The following is a 12,131-nucleotide window of genomic DNA, read 5'->3' on the forward strand; positions in this document are numbered from 1 at the left end:
TAAACATTTATTCTGGGTCCCAAGAAACAATTCAATTTGGTATTGACAACTTACTCATTCTCTTACCAATCATGTATTACATAATATAACCACTCTGTGACAGACACTTTAGTCTGGTTGGTCTATTATTGTGGGCTAATATCAGAGGTAATACTACACTTTATGATTCATTTTCAGCTTCCTTATCTCACTGTCATAAGGGAAGTCACGTACAATTTGACTGACTACACTTGCATGAGTTTAGTTGCTAGGTTCAAACATTATTGACATAATAAAGAGGTAATGGTCACAGCCATTATGATGTGCTGTCTCTTCCTAAAATCTCTGAACAACACCGAAGAGATTATTTGAAACTACACTTCCACATTAAATAGATAATTTTTGTGTCAAAATTACGGCAGCACAAAAAAAACTCCTCTGTGGTGGATACTACTTAGGTTTTATAAATGTTCTTGCAAATTGCATTTATCAAATAAATAATTTCTCTGCCTTTTACCAGTGTGTCGATAAAGTGCTGCTTGAAGCTAATGGGTGTTCGCCTCATTAAAGTGAGTAATGTCTCACTCAAGCTGCAAACATTTAACAATAAAAGTCTGTTTACTCCAGTAAAGACTGAAGCCATGTCTTGGCATGTTACATCTCAGTTTCTGTATATTTTTGTACAAGGTCACAAGTACAGCTGATGTGTTTTGATGCATTTTTAGAAAAAAACATATACACTCACATAAGTGCAGGAATGCGCTACTGATTGCAACATCTAGTTCCCACAAACAAATGAAAACACACATCCCCTCCCGGCACACAGACAGTGGGCTGTGACTTCAGGGTGTGGAGATACTTTGCAAAGCAGAAGATTTTTGAGGTAGGCATGAATGACTCAGTTTATGTGAGTGTTAAGAGGGACTGAGGGTGTGTCTGAGTGCACTGTGTACATCTGTGTTTATGTTGCATGACCATTGTCCAACATGAATCTTCAATGCTAATCTGTGTGTGTAACACAGTGAGCTGTATGTATGCTACTATACTTAGACTGTATGGTCTGTGCACTGTGTAGCTCTGTAACATCTTGCTCTGTGTCTCATAGGGTTAGGGTTAGGCATGATTGTTTGGCAGCTAAAACTGTGTTGCTCTTGCTTTCTTTTCATGGCACCTCTGTATCATCTCTAGTGGATAACATAATTAGCTAAATGTTCACTACACAATCAGCTGATTATCTGAAATGTGGACATACACTCAGTACTGAGTGTGTGTCTCTGGCTCAAAGGCAATATGAGGTCACATTCCCCTGTTGGTGCAGGGAGGCACCAGGGCGTGGCTCAGGGCAGGAAGTGGAGGAGTTGTACTAAATTTGTGCGTGGGAATTTTGGGCTTGTTTTTATATCCCGAATACACACTAACCCAAGAGGACTCATGTCACCATGGGGACAAACATTGAGGTTCCCACAGGTAGAGACTTCTGTTTGGGGGTTAGTGTTTGTGTGTGTCTGTGTGTGTGTGTGTGTGTGTGTGTATGTACATGGTTGGATATTGTGTTGGAGGCAGTCTCATTCCAGTGTGGTAGTGTTCCAACAGGAGTTGACAGGACAAGTGTGTAACCAAGCTTTGCCATGAAGGCTGTTGTGCCTTAACAGCACACAGCTAGCAAGTGTTTCGCTGCAGCTGCTCTGCCCCTGCTGTGCACTCTCTTCAGTGTTTAGGGATAGCTCGGGTCTATTTACCAGGCCTCAACCCTTCATTGTCCTGCAGTAAACATCCAGTGATTACAGGAAAATGTTGGTAAATTCTTAACAGCTTCTCTGAGAATTAAATATTTCATTATTTCAGTTGTTGCACAAAGTCAATGAACTGTTACCAAGAGCAGCTACAGCAGCAGTATATTCTGATTTACTCAGTTATTAATTAATGGCTTAATGGACAGAGACAGACTGGGTCTTTTTAAATAATAAAGACCCAACCTTTCACACTGTAATAATGTGGGTGTAAATCCACTTATTCTAACTTTATCTACCTGTGGAGGCTGACAAACATCCATATCTGAGGATTTATTTCCTCATTTATTTTAAATATATAGTATATAATTTGGTCAATACATTTCCATAAACTTCTACTGTGGGACCACCTACTGTAAGTAAATACCCTGAGCACCCTGAGTTCTACCCAAACCACAGGACTGAACCCTTTCTGTCAAACAAAGAGTCTGTTCTGCCAGACCCAAACCCACTTTTGTGTGGCACTGTGTGTGTCACGACGCCATTGTTTGTTCTTGCTGCCTTTATTGCCTCATACTGTGGCTGTATGGACGGTCACAGCCACACAACCCGGCTGCTATAGGGTACTTTGCAAAAAAGCCTTTAATACTGGTAAGAGTTACTGTACTTTGAATTTATCTCCACTCAGAGATGAATAAGTACTGTTTGGAGTTGTGTGATATTTGTTTGAACATTACTGAAATTGTGTCTGAAAAGTGCTGCTGCAGTTTGTGGACTGACAACCACCTCATCCTGCTGCATACACACAGGCAGTGACAGGCGAACCCACTGACTTACCCACACAGGTGCAGGTAGGGAACTCTGGCTGTACATCCTTGGAAGGAGTATCCAGCAAGCTCTTGGTGGGGCTGTCCAGGTAGCGCAGAGGAGACTCTAGGAAGCCTCTGAGAGACGGAGAAGAGGGCAGACTGTCCTTCGTGGGCGTGTCCTCCTCAGAATAGCACGTGGTGGACAGAACTGCAATATCACCCGAGGCTTCAAGCTTCATGCGTTTAGGCATCGGGGAACATGGCATGCTGAAGTTATCCTCCAACATACTGGGCTGCTGCTGCTTGTCCACAACGCCTCCCTGATGCAGAGAGACACGGAGGGGCCCCTCATGCTGTTCCTCCACAGGGCTTTCTGTGGATGCCTGGTTCAAGGTTGCTTCACTTTGGGTCCCTGACTCATCCCTGTCAACCTCTATCTCCTGATCGTTTGGATGAGGTGTGGAGCTGGCTTGAGTGGTGAGACTTAAGGGAGCTGATGGGGAGGTGGATGATGATGTGGGACTGAGGTCCTGAGGACTGGTCTGGGACTGATTCCCCAGCTGAGGGGCTGTAGCAGTCGCCTCTATGGACTGACTGGCAGATGCATCTGGGGCTGAATCCCCAAATTCGGCCTCAAACTGGCGGATCAGCTCTTCATACTTCGGGTCTATGTTGATAAGACTCGGTAACTGTGAGGTGCTGGATGGAAATGTGGAGGTCAGAGGTATGGTGGTGCTGGTGTTACTGGAGGCTAGGCTGCCCGCTCCTTCTGACTTAGCATGGGCTACAGGGGCCACAGGTTGGGGCAGAAAGCCCATAAGGGCTGGAGTGTTTTCTGACAAAGCAGAAACAGTGGAAGAGGGAGTAATTGAGGAGTTGGAAATGGATACCTGAGATTGGGCTGGGGCAGGGAGGCCTGCAGCAGCAGCCTGAGTGGAGTTACTGTGGAGGGGCAGAGAGGGGAGGCCTGCTTGCAGGCTGGTCAGGGCCGGGGCTCTGTCCATCATGAGGACTGGTGGTTTTTGTATGCTGATCTGAGTCTGAGGCAGGAAGGTTGGCATGGAGGCTTTCTGCTTTGTCTTCTTGATGATTATCTGTTTGGGTTTGGGCAGGGGAGGGCCTGTAAGCATCCCACTCATAGCTTTTATGACAGGAGATCCCTGGCTGCTTTTTTTCTTCTTGGGTTCCTTAGGTTCCTGTTTGATGGCCAGATGTGGCAAACCTTCTGCCTCCATCTGTGGCCACCATTTTTTCAAGTTTTGGCAAGCCAGAGGTGGACGTGGGCCTGGTGCTCCAAAGCCAGGGGAGTGGTTAGAGAAGAGGTTCCTCTTGTAGTGAAGGTGCTGTTGCAGAGCTGCCTGAGTGGAGTGGCTGATGGCTGCTTGGCCAGGTGACAGGGGAGTGCCAGGGTAGTGCTGACCCTGCTGCTGACCATTAACCATGCCATAATGTCCCATGGAGGCAGTGTGATGGTAGTGCTCACCAGAGTCTGGCTCTTGCTTTACTCTGGGCAGTGCTGGGTTATCCTGGGCCTGGATACCTCCATTCTGGTTCAAGCTGAGCTGCTGTGTGACTGGAAGCTTGAAATAAGCAGTGCTGAATTTGCCACTGGTGTCACCAAGGAGCTGTTTGAGCTCTGACATAGGGTCTGAGCTATTGTGAGGTGCAGCGGCGAAGTGAGACTGGGGCTCAGACTTCACACACATCCATGGGTTCCTCTGTTCAGAGCCTCTGCCTGAGCTCTGTTGCCATTGCTGGGGATTGGGACTGAAGCCTGGAGGTCTTCCCTGACCTAGGAAGGGAGAGGTAGAGGAAGGGAGAGGCGTAGCATGGGGCGGCTGGCCCTGGGACTGGGGCCTGTGGTGCTCACAGGACACTGGGGCCTGCTGGCTGGTGTGTAGTCCTGGTGGGACGGACTGAGAGCGTGAGGAAGATGAGTGGGTTCCAGGAGAGGGAGAAATCAAGCCAGAGCCATTGGGGGACTGGGGTGGGAGGTTCTGGGTATGTTGGTGGTGATGGAGGTTACTGTTGTAGGGGGTTTGACCTGGAGAGCCAGTAGCTTGTGGACTGGTACCAGATAACTGGGTCAGGGCTTCTATGGCAATGGCTGTCTGAAGACTGATGTTCTTTTCCTTGGCTATGGAAAGCACCTGGGGAGAGCAAGGAATTGGGGGTTTGGAGCAGGGCACTTGGTCTCGGTGAGGGCCTTGAGTTCCCTGTTGCTGCTGTGAGTATGAAGCAGATAGATGGGGGCCACCGTTCACCTGGGGGTAGGGCTGAGGGTGATGCTGCAAAGGAGGTTGCTGTAGATGAGGCTGTAAGCGTGGGGGAGCTTCCGCCATCTTGCTGTCACCTTGATCCTCAGTGGTTGCCAACTTAATCTTCTTCTCCAGCCACTCAAGGTAGTCTGGACAGTCAGGCCCATCACAGTTGCAGTTAGGGGGCTTGTGTCCATGTTTGGCTTGGCTCAGTGCTGTCTGTAGGGTGTTCAGGTCTTCCGGAGGTTGGCGGCTTTCCTCAGGAGCCCCTGCAGAGAGTCTGGCCTGAGTTACCTCAGTACCCATCTCCTGGGTGAATCTCTCATATAGCTGGGCTGTGTTGGGCTGCACAAGAAGGCAGGAAGAGGAGGAAGAAGGAGGCAAGGAGCCGGCAATAGCAGAAAAAGCCACCAGATTGTGGGCATCCTCCACGTTTGCATGGTGGACAGGTTCGCCAGGGGTTGCACCACTCCTAATGTTCCAACATGGCTGCTGTTGTTGGGTGTCACTGACCTTGCCATGTCCTGTCACCCAGCACTGCCTTGGAGGCATGCTTCCTGCCCTCTGCTGCTCTGTTTCCATAGATGCCTCATCATCTTTATGGTAGCGATTCACCCCATTGGCCAGTTCCAGGCTCAGCGCGCCTTCCTGGAGGCGGTCATGTGACCCAATTTCCATCTGGCCTCCACTTCTGGGGCCATCCACTGAAGTGACTTCGCGAACAGTCTGAAAGACACATATGAAGAAAGGTCAGTAAGGTTAAACAAAATCAATAAATCCAGGACTGATTTACAAAAAAACATTATACATGATCACCCAGTGTTGCCCATGTGTATTTAATAATCATTGTAAATGAATGAAAAAAAATTCGCATGAATAATTTCACAGAGTATAAACCATCAAAGTCAGACTCCGTTCCCATATTCCAAGCTCTTTTCCAGGGTTTCCCTCCCACCTCTCACACATACAGAACATACAGTGCTGCAGGGTCAGGTCAGTAAGGCTAAGGAGAACTGAATTAACTATGGCTTCAATGAAGTGATTTCACAACAGGCATGTTTTGTCAAGCAAGTCACAGATCAGGTGACACAGTCTGACTGTTATCTATAAATGGACACTACTCCAGTTGGGCTATGCAAAGCAGGCAGTTGGGAGTTAAAACATGTGACCCATGGTATTGGGAGACTATGTGTGTGCTACATTTGGAGCATTAAAAACGGAAACATACTGCATCAGATTACAACATGTACATGCTCATAATACACTTTGAATTACTTTCAAGCCAAAACTAGATATTGATTTAGTTATTATGGTCTTTGTGGAGGTATTGTTGCAATCACTGCTGATTTAACTTTGAAAGAGAACTTCTGCTATTTTTTTTTTTTCATAATGGGCTTGTTGATTTTAATATGAAAAATTATTTTAGCAGCAAACTGCAGTGAAACTGAAAATGTACTCTCATGCACTGGAGCGATTATCATAAACCCAAGACATTTTCATCCAAAGCAAGACCTTAAATGGCAAACCTAAAATGACCTGAATATTTGAAGAACAGTATGTAATGCTAAGATAATCTGTAGCCTAGCAGACAGCACCTCATCTAATCAACTCAACAGAAACCCAGAAACCATGCCATGATTGGTAAAAGTACAGTCATAAGATCCTTTAGAGAACTGCACCAAGTGTAGAGCTAGAAATACTGAAGTTCTTCATCAAAAGACTGAAAGAAAATCTTGTTTGAACATGTGTTGGAACATTACTTATTTGGCCAGGACACTCTCACAGAGGGTTCAACCATGAATTGCAAGAGAATGAAATAGAGTTTGGTGGTGTGACTCTGCTCACATGGTGCTCTACAACAATGTGAGAAAATCCTCCAGCAAAGCCTGAGATACACAACATCTGATGAACATGAACACTTAGAGAGGAATTAAACATTTACAACCACATGCTTATATAAGAGGAGCCGGGGGGTAGAGAGACTTAAACTGCTGCAGAGAAGATGCAGAACTCATAGCTGGTGTGCACAGACAGTGTGAACATCTATATGGAAAGTTCTGATGTTGTGGACATGTATGACTTGAGGGTAAATGAAACACATGACTATAAAAAAAACTTGTGCTCCTGCATGAGCGTTAAGTGAAGAAAATTCTTCAACTTTTTTGAAAACATTTGAGGAAGGGGAAACACACTATAACACAAGACACCCTGTGGGATGTTCTGGCCCCTTTGTTAACCTTACTCTAGTCCTCATTTTAACTTACTTTGTATTAGTGAAGTGTAATCTTAAGAAACACAATTTGACAAAACATTCCTTTGTTTTCAATGATGAAACAAAAGAGCTCTTTGAAGAGTATGGCCCATGGAGGCCTCTTTCAGTACAAATGTTGTGGCCTGACAAACAATTCATATCTTTAAAATAATGCATCCAAACAAATATTTATCTTTCCTATTGTTGCTCCTTGCTCCTGATATTTGACAAAGGCTCACATTTTCCCACCCCATACCACCTGCTTTACAACAGGACAGGTAACTGCACCTGTTATAAATGGACACAGATGGTCATTATTAACCTGCAGTACTCTGTGCAGCCATTGCATCCCATAATACAATATCAGAAAATATAAAATACATAAATATTTTTATAAACACACTGTTTAAGTGTGTCACAAATGAGGGAGGAATTCTTTCATTTGCCTTTTTCATACAATGCACTTTATTATCAGCCATTTTAGTACATTTTCAGACTTTCTCAGACATGTGGTGACAGTAATCAGGAGCTGATCAGTGCAGCCACATACATGTATCTCACTTCCTCTCTCAGTCAGAATTGGGACAGTTTACCCATTCGTAGTTATACTGAAATAAATCACCTGACCCTGTGTCAAATTACATTTTCCAACAGTTCTGTTTACATAAGTCTGCTTGAAGCACCAGTTGGGTGACTATAATCACAATTGTGTAAAAAAGGTGTGGACAGTGACAAATATATTTTGCTACATTTGTCTAAATGAACACTAATCTGAGTTATCTTGGTACGTTAAAGTTAACTATGTGACATCAGTTCATCTGAATTCTGAGATGTTACTCATAAACAGTATTTAGCCCAGGTTAGCTCCTCATAGATTATAATTAAATGAGTCTAGAGAAGAACAGCAAACAAAGATAATCCAAGGGCAGGCTGAGAAATCATTGACAGAGTTCATGTTGTGGCTGAACATGCATATTCCAACATGTCTAATTGCACTTGTGAGAGGAAAACAATGGCAGACACACTACATAAATACATTTTCTGTAGAAGCCAACACTCTATTAATAACCTTTTTAGTGTCAAAGTCTTCTATCTTTGCTTTACTATAAAGAGAAAAGACACCCTGAACGAGCATCAACCACATGCTTCTGCAAAGGAAACTTCCCTCCATCAAGCACTACCCGTCCCTGCAAGAAGACATAACAAACACTGCACTACAATAATGTGATGGAGATATAAATAATCTCTCACACATACACACAACTCACACTAAAGTCAAGCCAGCTGACAGTCTCACACCCCAGCTTAAATGTGAACTAGTTCCTGATTTGGATCGACGTGAACCATCCAGTATTCCATCATCTCCAGCCAGGACAAAAAAAAGAAGATGGCTTCTGTTTGTAGATCCATCAGTGTGTGACAGTAGAAGTGAGCCTGACGTCCAGCTTCCCCATCATTTGAATATCATTGAAATGAGCCTTTGAAGTGGCTAATTACTGGCCAGGCAGTGTGCTCGGTGCTTTTCAATCCACCTTCTGCGCCGGGTGTCTGATGGGAGTCCCAGGGGGTGGCGGTAGTATTGATGAGAGGTGGTGTGGGGCTGGGGTCGGGGGGTGGTGGTAGTGAACAGCCGGCATGCAATACGTGAGAGGCCCCATGTCTGCACTATCAGTGGCATCAGACGAGAAAGAGGAAGGGTGGGGGGGGTGGGGGGGGGGGTAGCTCTGCACGGCAGTTATGAGAACTGCAGTGTTGAAACAGAGTGACTGCAACACTGCACAACCAAACATCCCACAATCATGCACTGTCAGTCACAGAGGCACTCTCTTTTCCTCTTTTTTCTCACAGTTACTTATACGAAACACAACAACAGACAAAAGTCACATGGGTTTAAAGCACCTCATGGTCAACATTTAGAACAAATTGATTTTTCTCAGCTGTGCCGGTGCAGATAACAACTACTACACCACACACAAAATGATGTTTCTTTGAATCCTCACATAATCTGAGCTTTGATTAACCTTGATTGTTTTGTTTGCGAGTCTATATACTGACCCCAGCTACGCTCACACCTGCAGCGCGCAACACCTATCCGGGTGCCTCGGACAGTACAGACCACGTGCTTTGACAAATATTTACACCGTGACAGACCCTACTCTCTTGCAAGGACTCTGTTCGTGACGTCTCGCTAACTATGTCACTCTTATTTCACACACAAACACACACATTTGTGCAAGCTTGACACAATACAAGTGTGTCAAAAAACATCTACACAACTAACTGGACCAGATCTTGCAAAACCTGCTAGACCAGGCACATGAGTCTGGGAGCCCTTTAAACAAGATAAGCCTTTACAGCTCTGTGTGTGAGCAAAGCAAGTGCCATTCAACACTGACACTGCGAAAAAAAACAACTGGAGGAGGAGATAAAGTGTGTAAGGATACTACTGGTGGTGGTGGTGGTGAGGGGGTTAAGTTCAGCTTGTGAACAGACAGCTGAACCTAAATCCTAAATACACAACACTCCCCATCCTCCCTCTTGTCCTCCTCCCTCTCCCCCCACCCCTTCCTTTGCTGCCGTGCTGAGCAGGAACATGAAGCAGAGACACTGACAATATGAAGCCGGCTGAGGGCTCGAGGAGCAGCGACGCATACTTACGTGATCCTAGACGTCCAGACGGAGCTGCCGGTCGGAGAGCGGAAAGCAGAAGAGGAGACAGAGAGGAGCATGAGACTTGCTTGCCGGCACAGCAGCCTACAAGCAGTCCAGCCTTGTTGGGTTGTTCCTTTTTATTTCTTCCAGTCTGTGCAGCGCACAGACAGAGCGAGTGCCGAAATACACATGCATGCATTCACACACGCACACACTGCCGGCCGCACACACACAACACACCTCCCCCCAGCACAGCACGCACGTTTCTCATTCTCTTGCCTCTTCTTATGGCCGATGCTTTCTGTTCTCTCCTTTTTCCTTTCTCATTATCTCTGTCTGCTCCTCCCTTCCCTTTTTCAATATCCTCTTTCTTTCTCTCGGCTACACATGCAGTCGGCTTCTCTTCGCAGCCCCCACCTTCCCCTCTCTCTCTCTCTCTCTCTCCCTCCCTCCCTCCATTCCCCTCCCTCTCACGCAGCCTCTCCCTCCATCTCCTCGCCTCTCTCTCTTCAGTGTGTGCAGAGCGAGAGGCCATTATCTGAGCCACAGCGGGCACGTACGATGGAATGGAGGAGTGTGCAGTGAGCAGAAACAGAGAGGGCTGTGAGGGATAGTCACTAGTAGCGGCAGCCTAGGAAACAGCACAATGCAGCATGGGGGAATGGGAATGGAAAAGCCTCTCTCTGTCTCTATCCACACCCTTCACCACTATTTGCTCTACTACATTCGATGATGTTACGTATAACGTCATCTAGAAATGCAGTGTCACTGTTTATCCACAAAAGCCAAAAGCCAAAGTATTGGCAATTTCAGCTATGACAGAGCTTGTCTGCTTTTGAGTGCAGAGGCGAACCAGCGGCTGCCAAGCGAATATACAATCTCAACTCACAACGGCATCATCGGGAAAAAGAAAAAAAGGACAAGCAACGTTACATTGCTTATTTATTCCTTCTGCAAACGGCATCTGCTTTTCTTTATGGAGATTTTGTTCCATGTCTGAGCATCTAGATTCGGCGCAGCCCTGGGCCAAAGGAGAAGCCACCGATAATGGTTCCTCAATGTCCATTTTCTTCCTCATCTACATTTACATCGGTTGCCCATTCATCGCATCAAACAAGAAGCTTCAATCTCACACCTGGGCTGACAATAGCTCCTCTAGCAAGGCTGCATGCACAAGAAAGGGAAAGGTTGGTAGATGGAGAGGGAGCTGGCTTGCTGGCGGTCTTGCTGGCCCTTCCTCCAAGATCCAAAGGATACAGGCGAGGTGGAAGGTTTCTGACTGGAGGAGGCTGAGGGTCACTTGATACACAATCATTCAATGAAACTCTATAATGACAACTCACTCACATACAAGTGGGGAGCAAATGGAACAATGATGGCAATATGGTTGCAACAGAGGTAAAAGAGCAAGACAACTACACCAGGCAATGGAGAGAGAACAGCGGATGACACTTCGACATCAGCAAGCAAGAGTGGCAGGATGAAGAGAAGGGAATGGAAGAGGATGCTGAGGAGGGGGACGACAACGAGAGGGAAGTCTGTGGAGATAACAGTTAAAAGCAAGAGTGAGTCGCTCAGAGTCGCTCATTTTACTGATTCTGTAACGGGAGGGAAGATGATGAAGAAGAGGAACAGGGTACAATCAGAAAGACGGTAGGCAGTTTGTTGCCAAACGAAGACAGCAACCACAACTAATCAACCCATAACAGTTCGCTGAGGATGTCAGACTTCTCTCTTCTCCTACGACAACGTCCTCTTGTTGTTCCTTCCTCACCGTTGTTCTGCCTTGGCATCACTGCCATTATCATCATCAACGTCATCATGATCGCTGGATGTTTCCTCTCACCCACTTGCTGGCTGATCGGCCTTGTGGTGTCTCCTCTCTTCTCTCCAACATTGCTGGAGTTTTGGAGCAGATTTAACCATGGAAGAGGAGGGGGGGGGGCATGGCTGTCTCCCCCATGCAGATCGCTGTCAGCTCCTGCGTAGTATTTTTCTGTTATATTTCTGAGCATGTGCCGGCTACACTGCGCTATGGCTGAATTAACTTCAGTAACCTTTCGCTGCTTCTCTTACTTTGGCTCTCCCTGTTTCTCTTGATGTCTCATTTTCTCTGGCTTTCTCAATCTGCCTCTGCCTCCCTCTCTCGATGTGCCTCTCTGTTTTGTTTCCTTTCCCCTCCTAGCATAGCTCATTGCTTTACCGTTCCAACACTTTCTGACGCACCCGCTCTCTGGTCCTGCAAATTGTACACTGTCTGTCTCTCTGTTGCCACACATATTCATATATACACACACACAGATGAGTGTCAATTCCAAAGAGAAACACAGCGCAGCCTAAGCTGTCTAAGGGAAGGAGAGGAGAAGTAGAGCATTAGGTCACATGACCAGGGAGTGCCAATGAGTGAGAGTGAGAGCAGTGAGCAAGAGAGGTAGGAAACACATGTGGCGAT

The 12,131-nt window shown here is 46.1% G+C and overlaps 1 protein-coding gene across 5 annotated transcripts in view; it reads right to left on the minus strand.

Annotated features, from left to right (window-relative positions):
• The window catches only part of tet3 (tet methylcytosine dioxygenase 3), a 41,174-nt gene that overhangs the window by 14,203 nt on the left and 14,840 nt on the right, over window positions 1-12,131 (minus strand). For 4 of the 5 annotated variants that reach the window (XM_071482065.1, XM_071482068.1, XM_071482069.1 and 1 more), the window contains one exon: window positions 2,547-5,502. In XM_071482065.1, the coding sequence (XP_071338166.1) occupies window positions 2,547-5,502 (2,956 nt within the window). Of the gene's footprint in view, window positions 1-2,546; window positions 5,503-9,685; window positions 10,107-12,131 lie in introns of those variants that run through there. The other variant, XM_071482067.1, reaches the window with a different exon arrangement.

The sequence above is a fragment of the Trachinotus anak genome, unplaced genomic scaffold (genome assembly GCF_046630095.1).
Source record: "Trachinotus anak isolate AG129_WGS33_773 ecotype Australia unplaced genomic scaffold, CSIRO_AGI_Tana_v1 ptg000008l, whole genome shotgun sequence".
NCBI classification, from domain to species: Eukaryota; Metazoa; Chordata; class Actinopteri; order Carangiformes; family Carangidae; genus Trachinotus; species Trachinotus anak.